Source organism: Cottoperca gobio, chromosome 5, assembly GCF_900634415.1.
Source record: "Cottoperca gobio chromosome 5, fCotGob3.1, whole genome shotgun sequence".
Lineage (NCBI taxonomy): Eukaryota > Metazoa > Chordata > Actinopteri > Perciformes > Bovichtidae > Cottoperca > Cottoperca gobio.
The window spans coordinates 394,446-412,365 of NC_041359.1; the positions used below are offsets into that span (position 1 = coordinate 394,446).

Sequence of the window (17,920 nt, forward strand, 5' to 3'; positions counted from 1 at the left end):
GAGAGAAAAGATAGTTTTGTTGTCTCTGTTTACATTCTGTGTACAAGACATTTTCTGATACTCTGTTTTTTTGTCTAAAAGCAGAAGGACCTAATCACTTTCAGTTCGTAGAAGCTAAACAGAATAAATGTTGCAAACTCAAACTTGAGGTGGAATGTATCCATCTGTTCGATGTAAGGTCTCTCTACGTTTGGACTTTCTTCAAGGCTGACTTTGACCAAATAAAAATGTAATCAAACACTCTGTGAAGAAGTAAACAGGAGCAGTATTCTGTGTGCAACAGTAACATTATCCATGATTGAACAAGGCACAAGGCAGCAGTAGCTTAGGCCGTGGGTACTTGGTTTGGGAATTGAAGGGTCGCTGAATTAAGTCCCCAAACAGACTTAGTAGCCTACGAAGTGTGGACTGGTGCCATTTTGTATCCTGGGCACTGCCGATGAGCCCTTGATTAAGGCCCACAAGGCTCCTTGGGAGCTTAAGGAACCTGCCAACTGCTCCTCATACTAGGAAGGGTCAAATGCAGAATCTAAATTTTACTGTGTAAAAAGTTGATTAAATTTGAATCCTCTATTTCTAGTATACCAAGATAGCACCGTGGATGGCTGCCTCGGTGTGTTGGTGGGCCCTGTTTTGTTTGTTAATTCAGTGTTTATCCACAGTACATGGAGCTCTTTCACCAGTGAAGAGCTCATAAAAATAAGAGATCAACTCCAGACTTTTATCAGCTCTTTATTGGAATTACTGGACATGTCAAAGGTGCTCTCACCTGTATTTGGCATTGTGGATTTCACAAACCTTTACCAAGAATTTCTCTTTCAAACGACTCTGTGCCATAAACTGGACAAATATCAGCTACTGGTGGAGAGACTTTTCTTCATCTTCCGTTTAGTCCTTTACGTAGATGTGGCATTGTGGATCGATACTGGACTTTCCGCTTCTAACTTTTCAGATAGGATTGCGACATGAAGCTCTTGGGTAATTCAGGTGGAGGAATCTGTTTTTATTCTAACAGTGGCTGGTGTAATGATATGACAGTGATTCTGAAACACTGTTCTCATGATCTGGAAACTTTTATTATTATCTGCATACCCTTCTACTCCCCCAGTGAGTGCGCTTCGTTCATTCTGTTTGGAGTTTACATTTCACCACAGTCTAACGTGCAGGACAAAGGCAACCACAGCCATGAACTCCCCAAGTACAGACATTTCATTAAATGCCTGACCAGAGAGGATAATATTACATCAGCTTCTGTGCAGGGCAGCTGTGTACCATCACGCATCAAGGAGGTTAACAACAATAAACCCTGGTTACCTAAACTCAGAAAGCTAAGTTTGCCAAAGGAAGAGGCATTAAGGAGTGGGGACAAGTACAGGTTTAGCCAGGTGGTGAGAGATGCTAAATGACTGTACTCTGAGAAACTCCAACAACAGTTCTCAGCAAATGAGTCTGCTTCTGTCTGGAGGAGCCTCAGACTGATCAACAACTACAGGACTAAAGGCCCTGACACACCAAGCCGATATTGGCCGTCGGTCAATGTCTGGCATTCGGTGAATGTCTGTCGGCCTAGTTTTTGCAGTGTGCACTTTTCCGTCAGTTTCCGATTCAACATGATGAATGTCGGCAAAATAAATCACTCTGATTAGTTCATTAAGCGACGTGAAGAAAACAAACAAATAACTAATGTAAAGATGGCACACACATACACAGTCTCTTTTCATTTTTCATCTTCACCTCATCTGATCAGTAATATACAGTACATGGATATTTTCACAAAGACACGGCCACCTGGAATGAAACTAAGTAATCAACAAGAGTAATGTGAAAATGGTTGACAAACGCTGCTTTGTTTTATAGTGTGCATCTTAACAACGGCTTGTTTATTTAAAGTCAGGTCTTCCAGTTTACCTTTTCTAATGCGTATGTACTTATATTAATATAATATTAATACATTCAGGAGTTAATTATATCACACAATCTAGGTACAACCCTTTTATGTTGGGTTCTAGGTAGAACCATCTAAAAGTAACCAAAAAGGGTTCTCATATGGGGTCAAGCCAAAGAACCATAAGGTTCTAAGACTGGGTATAAGGTCAATAGGGGCCCACAGCTCCTGTAGCAGTGCTGGAATGTCATTGGCTAAATTCAAATACTGCAAACTGGCTTCAACCACTTAAACAAAATCCCACTTCAATAATGTTTTTATTAAATAACTGTTACAATATACAGTATTTAAGTCTTCTGTTTTCCTTAAAACAAGCACAGCCATATTGAGACAAAGTAACCCCAAGAATTTGTGATTGTTTTTACGTCCAGCTAAAGGTTTGTCCATAACCCTAAGGAGAGATATTTTGACCCTCTGACCTGACACTATTGTTTTCAATCAGGTTTGACAAATCCCATAATCCTCCTGTCTCCTTCCCAGTCAGAAGTCAGTGGTGGACCAGAGCGTCAGCACCTGGCTTGTCTAGATTCATCACTTTGTATAACTTTGCTCCTTTCCATGTGAGCGGCCGCTCAATTAGCTTTCCCAATTACAGTTCAGCTGACTGTGAAAAATCCTGGTGCTGTGTCATGCTAAAGCAACTCTAATAAGAAATCTATTGTTTGGACACCACTTGAAGCACATCGAACAGTCAATCTAGAGTCACCAAATGTAAAGTTTTACTATCTTGTCTCACAATAAATGACTCATGTAGGACAGATCCTGAGTGAAGTGAAAAAATAACCTGTGCAGAAGTATACTGTTTATATCTCTACAGTGAGGAAGTGAAGCTGGCATTGTGCTAAAAGTCTCTTTAATTAGATACATCCCTGTTAACGGTCAGAATAATTAACTAACCAGTAGCACTTGCAGAATGTATTGTAATCAGAATGCGATCATCCAGAGCACATCTAGGGGTCTAGCTTGCAATGTGATCAGATCTCAGCCAGATGTTTATTTATTATATGTGGCAGCGCCACATGGTGTAGCAGCAGAACCTCAAAGTAGTCTTCCCTTGCAAAACATAAATTAGAAATTAATACATGCTTCCCCTTGACATGGGACGTGCCATGATAGTTGACATGTCCACCAGCCCTGCCTAACTAATTTGCATATTGAGATTTGAGCACTGTGGTCCGAATTAAGACAGAGAATGCCTATTAATACTAGGTGTAATTACAAAGGCCCTTGGATGGTTTGTCATAATGTAACAAGATACAGATTACATGTTAACTTTAAGGGGGGGGGGGGGGGGGGGGGTTGGGGTGGTGGGTGGGGGGGGGGGGGGGTGAGTCCGACGATTTCTGTAACTTTCCTAAACTGACAATCTGACATCCATGTCCACTTCAGGAACAGCCAGGTGTGTGGAGGTGTTTAAAAAAGGGTTTGACCCTCTCGCTCAAGTTTTCTTTTTACACCTTTGTCACTTCACATGTGAACAACTCAGTGCAACATATTTTAAAACAATATCATGTCTCCCCCCTCTCTACACCTGAAGACGTTTCACCCTGTGATACACCGTACAAACCACTTCATTTAAAATATTCCTTCATTCCATTAAATCTTCAGCAACTGTGTGAGCCTATTATGTCAACTGTGTAACTGTGAGTTAGGCCAGCCGCTGTAGAAGGAACGGGTCATGCACCTGATTATCTGCTCTTTGCTAGGGTGAGGGTAGGGTTTAGGGACAGCTTAAAGGTGCACATTCACCATGCGTATTGAGAAACCCTTATTGGTTTCTTTTCAATAGGTTCAATGTTTTTATTTTTACAAACATTTTTCTCTCTTGCAGAACTCAAATACAGAAATCCCAAACTGTGTTGGCATCGAGGGTGTACTGGAGGCTTACTTCCAGAGCCTGCGGACTGTTCAGCTGTATGGACCAACCAACTTTGCCCCTGTCATCAGCCAGGTGGCTCGGTGAGAAATCACACACAAAAACACACACACACGCACACACACACACACAAACACACAGAGGAGACCCACACATGTACACGAATGTGTACAATATGTGTCACATAATCATGCACACACACAGGCCCTGATATACTCTCACGAATACATGCCTTCATACACATACATAATGTCCCTCATAGATCGAATCTGCTAATTTCCATGCGTTTCATGTGTCGCTTATCCTGTGCCATCAGCTGTTTATGTAGGTCATGAATACAAACAGAAATGATCTGAGGTGACTTGATGGCAGAAAGCAGCAGAAGTGATAAGCCACTCACAAAAAGTGCCAATCATCCCTGTCACAGTTTACGTAGTTTTCTTTTAAACAAAGAAAGAATATGTTTACATTCAATTTAAACTTTCAGTCTACACCCCATACTCACATACACAGTCACATACCTCTCAGGGGACTTTTTACTTTTCAGCGAGGTTCCTCCAGAACCACAAAGCTCATAATAACAGGCTCAGAGAGTCCGTTACAGGTAGTCAGCTGTATGTTCCCATGCATTAATGAAAAGCCACAACTGGCCAGGGCAGCTTCTACTGGAGAGCGATGTATCATCAAAGCTTTAGGTAGGTTTTCTCTGACCCGTCACTTGATTGTCACACTTTTCCACAAAATGTCACATCTCTGCTCAGTCATCTATCCATCCATCCATCATCTACCACTTATCCGGGATCGGGTCGCGGGGGCAGCAGCTCTAGTAGGGAACCCCAAACTTCCCTTTTCCGGGCCACATCCGCCAGCTCCGACTGGGGGATCCCGAGGCATTCCCAGGCCAGTGTGGAGATATAATCTCTCCACCGAGACCTGGGTCTTCCCCGGGGTCTCCTCCCAGCTGCACGTGCCTGGAACACCTCCCTAGGGAGGCGCCCAGGTGGCATCCTAACTAGATGCCAGAACCACCTCAACTGGCTCCTTTCAACGCAAAGGAGCAGCAGCTCTTCTCCGACTCTCTCACGGATGACTGAGCATCTCACCCTATCTCTAAGGGAGACGCCAGCCACCCACCTGAGAAAACTAATTTTGACCGCTTGTACCTACAATCTCGTTCTTTCGGTCATGACCCAGCCTTCATGAGGGTAGGAATGAAGATCGACTGGTAGATCGAGAGCTTTGCCTTCTGGCTCAGCTCTCTTTTCATCACAACGGTGAGGTAAAGCAAATGCAATACCGCCCCCTCTGCTCCGATTCTCCATCCAATCTCTCGCTCCATCATCCCCTCACTCGTGAACAAGACCCCGAGGTACTTGAACTCCTTCACTTGGGGTAAGGACTCATTACCTCCCCGGTGTAGGCAATCCACCGGTTTCCCGGTGCTGATCCTCATCCCAACCACTTCACACTCGGCTGTAAACCGATCCAGTGATTGCTGAAGGTCACAGACCGATGATGCCATCAGGCGATCCTCAGGCAACCAAACTGCAACCCCTCTCCTCCACATCCCGATATCTGTCCATGAATATCACAAACAGGATTGGTGATAAAGTGCAGGCCTGGCTGAGGACAACATCCACTGGGAACGAGTCCTATTTACTGCCGAGTATTCAGACATAAGTCTTGCTTTGGGCGTACAGGGAATGGATGGCCCTCAGAAGTGAACCCCCCCCACCCAATACTCCCGCAGCACCTCCCATAGTATCACCTGGGGGACCCTGTCATACGCCTTCTCCAGATCCACAAAGCACATGTAGACCGGATGGGTGTACTCCCAGGCCCCCTCCAGGTCCGTTGTTCCACGGCCAGGACGGAATCCGCATTGTTCCTCTTCAATCCGTGGTTCGACTATCGGCCGAACCCTCCTTTTCAGCACCTTGGAGTAGACTTTACCAGGGAGGCTGAGAAGTGTGATAACCCTGTAGTTGGCACACACTCTCTGGTCCCCATTTTTGAATAGGGAAACCACGACCCCGGTCTACCACCCCCTAGGCCAGGGGTTGTCAACTGGAGGCAGAAGCAATATGTTTTTGGTGGGCGTTTGTTTTATAGCAGGGATGGGGAACCTCCGGACCATTTGATCCGGCCCTCAAGGTAATTCATAAACATACTCAAAAAATCAAATACAAAAAAATTAATCCAAATCTAGTCAGCAATAGAATAAAATGGGCGACTGACTGTTTTTACTGGCCAATGTCAGGGTCCTTGAACACAACACGAGCGGAACGTGTCATCACATGGTCACGTCATGTCAAAAAACTTAAATATTAAACAAGACTGTCATTGACATCAGTGAACGCAGCATGGCGAGTTTAGTTGGATGCGGAGTGTCGCACGTTCCAGGAGAAATGGACGAACGATTATTTCTTAGTGGAAGTAAAAGACCAGTGTGCCTAGTTTGTGCGGACGCGCTTGCAGTGATAAGAAAAAGGTTCTCGAGCGTCATTACAGCACGAAACATGCCAAACTGCACGAGCTGAAAGGACGAGTGCGTTTGGATAAAGTTAATGCTCTTCGGCGGAGTTTGGCCCAACAAGCAGCTCTCTCCAGAGCGTAACATTGAAACATGGAAAGATAAAACAGAAAGATACATGGATGAAAAAGTTGTTGTTTTTGCACAGCATGAAAGAAAGGTGAAATTAATGAGCTGTGTCTTAATTATTTTAGCAGAGGTTGTGAGTTCAATAATTACTACGGCCCTCAAAGGATTTTGTAAAAATGTAAATGTCCCTTGATAGCCTTGAGATTGCGTTTAGCTTTGAAAGGCGCTTTATAAATACAATTTATTATTATTATTGATAGGAAAAAGGTTCCCCAGCCCTGTTTTATAGGCTCTGCTATGTTGTCAAATATGAGATTTGAAAAAAAGAGCGAGGCAAAGTCCTTGTATGTGTAAATTTACTTGACAATAAACCACATTCTGAATTAATTCTGACCAGTGTCCACAACTTTGTGTTGTTTTTAGACTTTTATTTTGCTTAGCAATAAAGTGCCGCCCCCTTCCAGCCACCATTGCTTGAAAGCATGAATGTTTTCCAAGGATACACCATGAATAAAACTAATTGGAATTAATGGTAAAATACTAACGCTCTGGTTGGGACTTGGACCAGCAGCAGACGGGCTGCACTCTGGCTGCTCGTAGTAGCAGAGCTAACATCTGCATCACTGGTGCTGGATTCAGGCTGTGTGCGTTTTAAAAAACGTCAATATTTTTGCCTGAGTTTCTGAAAGTTGGGGTCAACGTCGCTCCATTTATAATTAATGTGTTGGATTTTTTTACTTTTATGCACGTTGTAGTACTCTCCTCTCCTTTCCTCCGCTGTCTCTGACTGGAGGTGTGCGCACACAAGTGTGTGTGTCGTGAGCGGAGCCCTGCCCTTTGCGTAACAGCAGAGGAAAGAATGTGAATGCGCAAAGCAGCAACGCAGTAGACAAAATATATTTTAATAATATTTATTATTATTTAGAAATGTTATTATGTAACGTCAATCTCAGAGAATTTTTGTTTTTATAATAACATAATATAGCAGTCTAATGATAAGAAAAATAATTTAAATACAAATTTAATATAATCAATATATAATATAAATAATAAATACTTAGAATAATAATCATAATAATACAAACAGAATAATAATCAACATTAAAATTCAGGGGGGACAATTAGCCTACATTTTATTTGATGGGGGACGTTAATGGACCTGGATAATGGATAGGGGGCGCTGGCCCAAAAAAGGTTGAGAACCACTGAACTAGGCACTGTCCCAGATTTCCACACAATGTTGAAGAGGCGAGTCCCCTACTGGAGCTCCATACAGGACTCCATTCAGGGTCTCCAAGAAGGCCGAATACTCCGAACTGCTGTTCAGTGCATAGGCACAGACAACAGTCAATTTCCCCCCCCCCCCATAACCCGTAGGCGTAGGGAAGCGACCCTCTCGTCCACTGGTGTGAACTCCAACGTAGCTCAGCCAGGGACTTGTGAGTATCCCCAAACCCGCCCGACACCTTGGGCAACTCCAGATAAGAATAGAGTCCAACCCCTATCCAGGAATATGGTTCCAGAACCAAGACTGTGTGTAGCGGTAAGCCCCACCAGATCCAACTGCTAGCGCTCCACCTGCCTGCACAAGTTCCGGCTCCTTCCCCCACAGGTTCCTGACCATCACTGCCACCCGTGTGACAGCGCAACCGATCCCAGCGTTTTTTCTTTTGCCTTGGGAGACCCTACCAGGAGCACCAGGCTCCAGACAACACAGCTCTCAGGTTCATAGGGACACCCAAACCTCTCCACCACGGTAAGGTGATAGTTCCCGGAGAGGCTGCTTAGTCAGTATGCAGTTATATTCAAACACACTGCTACTGCCCTGTACTGTGGGGGCAGGATATCCAATGTCCATTTAGGATGAATGTCCATAAATCTTGTTAGAAATGTTTATTTTATTTTGTGGGCAGCTAAACTAAAGATAATGTCTTACAACGTATGGTATAAGTCCTGTCCATCATATACAGATGATTTTGTGAAATAAACAGATACTGATAGTAACTTTGTGTTGCACCCCTATTAAATAGGAAAAGGTTCTCTGTGGAGTTTTTGACCTGAAGTAGTCCTTTGAGTGGGAACCCGTTTTTTTTGGTATGGTTAATTCGGAGCTCCTGTTAGTTAATAAATAAATATATATATAACTTCTCTATCGCATATGATCACAATCATTGTTGCTTAAAGCTGTATTCAATTCCAGTGTTTTGGGGGGAGCAGGGTTTCAGGTAGAAAGGCACTCAGGGTGCTCCCCATAGAGCATGTCAGTGTCATTGTAAAGGTTAATGATACCCTGCTTTGTAAAATATGCCAACATCTTTAGATCACCAGCACAGAGCCCTGGTGTTTTACTGCTGGGGGCTTTGACTGTCTCGAATGACAACACTGTAGAAAATATACTTTTCTGATTTCTGCTGCTTTAAATCTGAACATCAGGACATGTTACTTGCACACTCAAACTTATTTTTCTAGCTGTGGTGAGCAAACCAAAATTGAAAGATAATGTTAAAACAAACCCTTAATATTTTTTAAGTCAGCTAAAACTATGTAATTAAGTTCCATTAGCACTGCTTTGAATTGAAGGTATTTGTATTTATTTGTATTTTTCATTCTCCACTCTCTCTATAATAACTGCAAGATGAGAGTAAAATTCAAAGTGTACAGTATCACTATTAATTCTGCACCAAACATTTCTGTGGATTGTCTTTTTATTTTGTTGAATATTTCTTTAATTGAGTTCTAAGTTTGAGGTAATCACACAGTCTAAATACTTTGAGTACTTTGTATAGTTAGAATTTTAGAATTTCTCAAAAAAACTGAAAAAGACTGAGCTAAATAACTAACCCTAGACACAAACATTGAATGGTGTTCTCAGTGGACTCAGTGGGGGCTTCTGCACTGCAGCTTCCCTGTGGCTGTGGTTTGCAAAGCCACTGCTGCTGAACGTAGAAATTTTATTTTGAAACATTTGGATGCTTCTATTTTTCCGGGTTTTCAACTTCTTGTGTTTTAGTCGCTCTTTTAATATTGTCAAATTGATAAATTAATCAATAATATTTTCCATGAATTCATTAGGAAATTAATCGGTAATAAATCAAGTGTTAGAACTAAGTTTACTAATCCTTTTCAGATTGGGGACATTTCTTTGGGCCTGTGAAGACTTCTTCTACATTTAGAACACAACAGTAAAACAGTCATTATAAATCTATGTATGCTGAAAATAACTAGGAAATCCAAGGCCTGAAAATAAAGCTCAACAGAAGTTCAATCAGGAAGACTTTCTTTATGATTCATTCATTCCCAATTCTCTCTCTCACTCCTCCAGCAGATTTTAATAAGCTGATATGGCCGTTTTATCCATCCATCCATCCATCGTCTACCGCTTATCCGGGATCGGGTCGCGGGGGCAGCAGCTCCAGTAAGAAACCCCAATCTTCCCTTCTCCGGGCCACATCCTCCAGCTCCGACTGGGGGATCCTGAGGCGTTCCCAGGCCAGTGAAGAGATATAATCTCTCCACCGAGACCTGGGTCTTCCCCGGGGTCTCCTCCCAGCTGGACGTGCCTGGAACACCTCCCTAGGGAGGCGCCCAGGTGGCATCCTTACTAGATGCCCGAACCACCTCAACTGGCTCCTTTCAACGTAAAGGAGCAGCGGTTCTACCCCGAGTTTCTCACGGATGGCTGAGCTTCTCACCCTATCTCTAAGGGAGACGCCAGCCACCTGTCTAAGAAAACCCATTTCGGCCGCTTGTACCCGTGATCTCGTTCTTTTGTTCATGACCCAGCCTTCATGACCATAGGTGAGGGTAGGAACGAAGATCGACCGGTATATTGAGAGCTTTGCCTTCTGGCTCAGCTCTCTTTTCATCACAACGGTGCGGTAAAGTGACTGTAGTACCGCCCCTGCTGCTCCGATTCTTCGGCCAACCTCTCGCTCCATCGTCCCCTCACTCGCGATCAAGACCCCGAGGTACTTGAACTCCTTCACTTGGGGTAATGGCTCATTCCCTACCCGGAGTAGGCAAACCACCGGTTTTAGAGGTGCTGATCCTCATCCCAACCGCTTCACACTCGGCTGCGAACCGATCCAGTGACTGTTGAAGGTCACAGACCGATGATGCCATAAGGACCACATCATCTGCAAAGAGCAGCGATGAGATCCTCAGGTGCCCGAATTGCAACCCCTCTCCTCCATGGCTACACCTCGATGTCCTATCCATGAAAATCATGAACAGGATTGGTGATAAAGCGCAGCCCTGGCGGAGGCCAACATTCACTGGAATTGAGTCCGACTTACTGCCGAGTATCCGGACACAACTCTCGCTTTGGGCGTACAGGGATTGGATGGCCCTCAAAAGAGACCCCCTCAACCCATACTCACGCAGCACCTCCCACAGTATCACCCGGGGGACCTGGTCATACGCCTTCTCCAGATCCACAAAACACATGTAGACAGGATGGGCGTACAGGCCACCTCCAGGATCCTTGCGAGAGTAAAGAGTTGGTCATCGCCCACTAAGGTTCAATGCCCCCAACGTCCACAGGGATGTCTGAAAAGCTCCGCCGGAGGTGTGAGTTAAAGATCCCCAGGACAGGGGCTTCCTCCAGACGTTCCCAGTTCACCCGCACTACCCGTTTGGGTTTACCAGGTCTGTCTAGAGTCTTCCCCCACACCTTGATCCAACTCACCACCAGATGGTGATCAGTTGACAGCTCCGCCCCTCTCTTCACCCGATCAGATGATACGATTACAAAATCGATCATTGACCTTTGGCTTAGGGTGCTCTGGTACCACGTGCACTTATGAGCATCCTTATGTTCGAACATGGTGTTTGTTATGGCCATTCCATGACTAGCACAGAAGTCCAACAACAAACGACCGTTCGGGTTTAGATCAGGGAGGCCCTTCCTCCCAATCACGCCTCTCCAGGTGTCTCCATCGTTTCCCACGTGTGCGTTGAAGTCTCCCAGCAAGACTACGGAGTTCCCTACTTGAGCCGCCTGCAGGGCTCCATTCAGGGTCTCCAAGAAGGCTGAATACTCAGAACTGCGGTTTGGGGCATAGGCACAAACAACAGTCAGAGTTTTCCCCCCCATAACCCAAAGGCGTAGGGAGGCGACCCTCTCGTCCACCGGGGTAAACTCCAACGTAGCAGCGCTCAGCCGGGGGCTAGTGAGTATCCCCACCCCACCCCGGCCCGACGCCTCACACCTTGGGCAACTCCGGAGAAGAATAGAGTCCAACCCCTATCCAGGAGTACGGTTCCAGAGCCAAGACTGTGCGTGGAGGTAAGCCCCACCAGATCCAACTGGTAGCGATCCACTTCCCGCACTAGTTCCGGCTGGTCCGTCGAGGTCCCTGACCATCACTGCCACCCGTGTGACAGCGCATCCGACCCCAGCGGTTTTTCCCATGAGTGGTGGGCCCACGGGATGGATGGATAGGAGGCACCACGTAGCTTCCGAGCTCCGTGGCAAACCCGGCCACCAGGTGCTCGCTGTCGGGCCCTCCCTCTGGGCCTGGCTCCAGACGATGGCCCCGGGCTTCCTCCGGGCAGGGTCTCTCCTTTCCTTTCCCTTTTTTTCATGAAGTCGTTTTTGAACCATTCTTAGTCAGGCCCCTCGCCTGAGACCAATTTGCCTTGGGAGACCCTACCAGGAGCACTAGGCTCCAGACAACACAGCTCTCAGGTTCATAGGGACTCACTGTTTTGGTTCAACTAGATTTAGTCACAATCAGCTAATCATGTCACTGCTGTTAAACTTTGAATGTGTTTTCCTCTCTGCTGCTGTCAGCTCTCATTTCAGGCCATATCGTTGAGGCCCTCCTCCACCCCAGTCACCTCCATCCTCATATCCAGTGCCCAGGTTGGGCTCATCAGAAAGTCTTCAGCATTGTGATCATCTCATCACCACGACAGTGTTTAGACTCCATAGGGGGTTTCCAACTTATGACTTCACCTCTCCATTAAAATATATGATGTCATGATAGACTCCAACCACCACAATTAACATTTCTCATCATTTTGTGCACATGGCAATACAAATAATAATTCACTCAGAATGATGTTTCTCCTGATTGAAATGTTATGGTTTCAGTTAGACTCCTGTCTTTCCCTGTTTTTACTAACTTGCTTTCAATTTTAAGAGTTTAGTTTCATCAGTTTTGCCTTATAAGAATTGTTTCAAACTATTTTATTAGCATGATTCCTCAATGTTTCTAAAGCTTGCAGTCCAAAAAGGACTACTGCATTAGCACCCTTCAGCTTTACTTCACAGGTAGCCTAACATTAGCAGTGAGCCTCCATCCTCCTCAGTGGAAGCACCTGTTGTGCTGCGGTGTACATGTTGTCCAGTTGCTCTGTTATGTTGGACGGTCAAAAAAGCTTATTTGATTTCCAGTAAAGTCACGCAAAAAGATTTTTCCTTTATTTATGAATCATGTTTTACTGGCGCTATCATCAGTTAGTTTGATTGAGAGATGAACATTTATGTGCCGTAAATATTTACAACAGAAGAGCAGAAACACCTACATTCATAAGATCTTTGTTTATGCATCCTATCCTCTGTACTTACATTGTACAAGCCCAGAAAGAGAAAGAATGCACAACAGAATACAGGAGGACAGACAGGAAGTCAGAGAGAGAGACAGTTTGCCATTTGGCCGGCTCTCAGCCTCAGGCCAGACTGAGAGTCAGACAGCAGCTCTTCCTTCCCAGCCTCGCATGCATGCACACACACACACACACACACACACACACACACACACACACACACACACACACACACACACACACACACACACACACACACACACACCAGTGGAGAATAAGGATAGTATTATACACCACTATACTATGAGAAGCCTGTGCTGGCAGGGAATCATTTTAACATGTCAATCAGCAGGTACAAGAACCTTTACAGGGTACAAATTGACTGAGAATGATTCAAACAAGGAAAATGTTCCTTTTAAATGTAGTTACACAGTTAACATTGTGTTCAGGCTGACATTAGCCATGACATGAGCATTAACTGGCTCAGAATCAGCGTGGTCAGCAAATTCAAAAAAAATATTCTATCAGCTGTAGTTAATTAACGCAAAGTTTGTGAGTTAGCCAATGATATGAGTCTTGTTTAGTTTGACTTCCTGACTTCGTGTTTTCCCTCCTTCTGTGATTGTTTGCCCTCCCCTGATTTGATCCTCCTCACCTGGCCTTGGGAGGTCCTCTGAGTCTCCAGAAGACTTTGAGGCTTCTGAGGAGGAGATCCAGCCGTTCCAGACGCCGTCATGTAAGCTCTTGCTGCTGCAGCAGTCCACAGTCCCTGCTAGTCCACAGTCCCCGCTAGTCCCCAGTCCCTCCTGAGCTGCGGCAGTACCCAGTTCCTGCTGCCGAGCTGCGGCAGTCCCTTGTTTGTCCTGCCAAGCTCTGTTAGTCCTTTGTTTCACCTGCTGTGCTGCGGCAGTCCCTTGTATCTCCTGCCATGCTGCTGTAGTCCTTAGTTTCTCAGCAGACTACTGATGCTGTCGCCAAGCCGTGGCAGACCCCTGATCCTGCCATCGACCTGCAGCAGTCATCTGATCCTGCTGCCAAGCCACGGCAGACCCCAGTAACTCCCGTTGAGTCCCCTGTTCCAGTTCTCCCCCAAACTCCTGTCGAGTTCCTTGTTCCAGTTCTCCCCCAGACTCCTGTCAAGTCCTCTGTTCCAGTTCTCCCCCAAACTCCTGTCGAGTTCCTTGTTCCAGTTCTCCCCCAGAGTCCTGTCAAATCCTCTGTTCCAGTTGTTCCCCAGACCCCTGACTTGCTGCCGGGTTCACTGTTTGAGTTCTCCCCTAGACTCCTGTCAAGTTCAATGTTCCAGTTCTCCTCCAGACTCCTGTCAAGTCCTCTGTTTTAGTTCTTGTAGACTTGTTCCGCTGTTCCTGCCCGGTGTGGTAAAGCGAATGCAATACCGCCCCCGCTGTTTTGATTCTCCGGCCAATCACTCGCCAGGACGGAATCTGCATTGTTCCTCTTCAAACTGAGGTTCGACTATTGGCTGAACCCTCCTTTCCAGCACCTTGGAGTAGACTATTATCTATAAATCTTATGTTATATTTTACAAAGAAGTTCAAAATGTAGTTTTAGCTTGCTCTAATATTATATTGGTTATAAACATATCTGCATACGAATACAGAATATGTAGCAACGGGACAAGAGTTTGGTATGGGAAGTGTTTTGGTTTCTGTTTGTAGTCCGTTTGCAGTAGCGACCAATCATGTTTGAGCGGGGTTTGATTAAATGCAGATAAACAGTCCGTGTGGAGAGCAAAATAGGCGGAACCATAGGGCGGAACGCAGTGGCCAAAATGCAATCTTTGACCCTAACGGCTGACGATGATTGAGCTTTTTATTAGCTTGTAAACTGACTACCTGTGACAACAATCCACTCTTAGACAACGTCTCTCAACTCTAACTTCATTCTGACGTCTTGTGACGCTACTCTGAACTTAAACCTATTTCTACACACATACAGTAGATCACTAAACTTAACTTCTGTGTGTGTGTGTGTGTGTGTGTGTGTGTGTGTGTGTGTGTGTGTGTGTGTGTGTGTGTGTGTGTGTGTGTAATGGTAGGTGTGCTGCAGAAGTGACTGACGGCTCCCAGTACTTTGTGCTGCTGATGATCACAGATGGCGTCATCTCAGACATGGCTCAGACCAAAGAGGCTGTGGTCAATGTGAGTGGACTCAACACTGCTCACAGAACGCAGCACCTGTATGTAGTGACAGCACATGGACTCAACAATATCCAGTCAGTGAAGCTAAATCTTCGCTGAAAAGGAAAGAGCAGAAAATCAGAGACAGAAAGAGGAGTGTGTGTGTTTATGGTAGTTTGCATAAAACAGGAAAGTATTGAATTGATTAAAATACAGGTTATTATACAGTACCTGCTAACACATTTGAAGAGAAGATAATACACTTTAGATTTTTTTTTATAGCTGTGCCATGTTCCAAGTGGAAAAGTGGCTCTGAGAAGTGATATCCACTGTAACACAGAAAACAAGTAGAGTTCAGAACCTTAGAGCTGCACTACTCATGGGTTTATATTAACAATGCTTGAAATGTGAAATAAGTAATAGTGACGAACCCACAGAGAATGTCAATAACTCTGTAGTTCCCCTCAGCTCCTGAGTTTTAACATCTTTCAGCTTGTTTTAGTTTTAGTTTTTGGTTCACTCTCTCTGCTCAAGCGTTTTTCAGTGAAAAAGCTTCACAACTATATGCTCTGCACAAGACAGCAGACAGACAAAGTTAGAGCCCAGCTGCAGAACATATATATATATATATATATATAACATATATTTTCTCAGGAGTTGCTGGAGACCGAAACAGAGCTAAAATATTGGCCATATTGGCCTTAGATTCATCTGGTGGCCAGAAACATGAGTTGTGTTTAAGTGGATGCTAATTAGGAAACTGTTTGCTGTCACATTAGCCATGACACCTTTAAATAAAAATAGGCAAGATCACTTACTAATCAGTTAGTACTGCTTTAAATTACCAATATGAAAGCAAAGTAACAACATATCAGTATGTTTGCATAAAGGGTGATCTCTGGTCATTTCAGCACAACAGCACTAGAGTAAAAAGATGGTGACAAAATAGAAAAGCATCTTATGATTTGCACATTATGGCCACTTTCACACCACAGTTTAGTCTGAATCAGGGAGCTGTTCATCGGCACGAAAGACTGTAACAGTTCAAAATAATCTGTACTCATGCAGTCAAAACGTTCATTCTGCATTCTGCAAAGTTCAGTGTGCATTAAAGAAAGAAAACTGGAGCAATAAGAAGTCCCACTGATGATAACACTCATTATTTTTTCCTTGGTGGTTCGTGGAAGAAGTGAGCTCAGTGTTTGCAGTCCGTAAACGTGGCCATGCTTCATTTAGTCATATGGCCTTGCCCACTCAAACATGATTCTGCATATTTCCTGCATAAAGCACGACGGCAGTAAACACCTGTTGATGAAAGCAGATTAGCACAGCAGATTATAATCAGAACAATAGACAGCCAGGTGAACTATGGATTCTTTGGACAAACAAAGACATCAAAATGGTTTTAAATCATTGTAATCTCTTTGTGTACTCAGGCATCTGTATATATTGCACATTCAGTTTATATTCTTTGCTCACACCCCTACTGTGTTGTCTCCACAGGCAGCCTCCTTGCCCATGTCTATCATCATAGTAGGAGTGGGCCCTGCTGAGTTTGATGGTAAGTGTGTGTGTGTGTGTGTGTGTGTGTGTGTGTGTGTGTGTGTGTGTGTGTGTGTGTGTGTGTGTGTGTGTGTGTGTGCGTCAGTTTCGAGGTGTCAAAAATCGCGTAGCCATGTCTTTGTTGCTTTCCATGTTGCTGCATTGTTGAAATAATAAAATTCCAATGAACATTGTAAATTTCCAATGATTAATGCCTCGCAAAACTTCTCAAAGCAAATCCTCTATTTATCCCTCTCGCCCACTTACATGCCTGTAATATCAGCCAGTCAAATTATTGTGTTTCATTATTTAGGACTGTGAGCCATGGACAGACAAAATGTCAGCTACATACTGCACAACATCTCATACTGTCTTGCTGGAGACATCTCACTGGAAACCCAAGCTGTTACTACTGAAGAGCAAATATGTACGTGCATGAAAAGTCCACATGAGATGAGAGTGAGCCCAGGGTCGTACTGAGTCATTAATACAATGGGACTGAATGGGTCCCCATAGACTTCAATGTATTGTGTTACTCATAACAACACATACCTCTGAATGTCATCAGAATGAGTTTATGTACTGTTGATCAACAGTTGTTGTGCAACACTGATCATTTTGGAGTTTGAGCTTATAAAGGGGCTGAGTTATAAATACAATGGGACTGATGATAAAACTCAAATAATTCACAAAATGTAAATGTGATCATAATGAGGATACACATTGGATCAGTATACAATGCAATGCTGAGCATTTTAACATTTCCATGTCATCATAATGAGTGTACTATAAGAGTGTGTGTATGGTATATTTAAGCAATAGCTCACGACAGGCTATGTATATTAGTATATGGTCATTATATCACAGTTAAGGGGCGTGGTTCGGCCCTTAACTGTGATATAATGAGCATATATCACTGTCTGAAGTGAAAAAAAACACTAACAGCTAGCGAACATATTAGACAGACAACGTTGATCGATTATTTGGCCTACCTGCTCTTCACGTAGCTCTGCATGTCGTCTTTTAGGGGCTTTTTTCTCTGGAGATAGGCACTGATCAATCCACTCCTCCATAGTAAAGCTTTGTAAATTTGTTTCCCTTTAACACCGAATGTGTCGGCGATTGCAAGCAAAGTTTTGGATTACCGTAATTATGTCATAGTTTGCGCAATCGAAAAGATTTCAACGGTTTCTGAAAGCTGAGACTATGCGCTACGCATTACGGTAACTTCGCGAAACAGGGCCTTTGTTCTGAACGAATAC

General features: G+C 44.3%; 1 protein-coding gene across 3 annotated transcripts in view; it reads left to right on the top strand.

Annotated features, from left to right (window-relative positions):
- The window catches only part of LOC115008002 (copine-9-like), a 170,984-nt gene that overhangs the window by 142,213 nt on the left and 10,851 nt on the right, over window positions 1-17,920 (top strand). For all 3 annotated transcript variants that reach the window (XM_029431214.1, XM_029431215.1, XM_029431216.1), the window contains 3 exons: window positions 3,777-3,904; window positions 15,035-15,137; window positions 16,620-16,677. In XM_029431214.1, coding sequence (XP_029287074.1) covers window positions 3,777-3,904; window positions 15,035-15,137; window positions 16,620-16,677 — 289 coding nt within the window. The remainder of the gene's footprint in view (window positions 1-3,776; window positions 3,905-15,034; window positions 15,138-16,619; window positions 16,678-17,920) is intronic.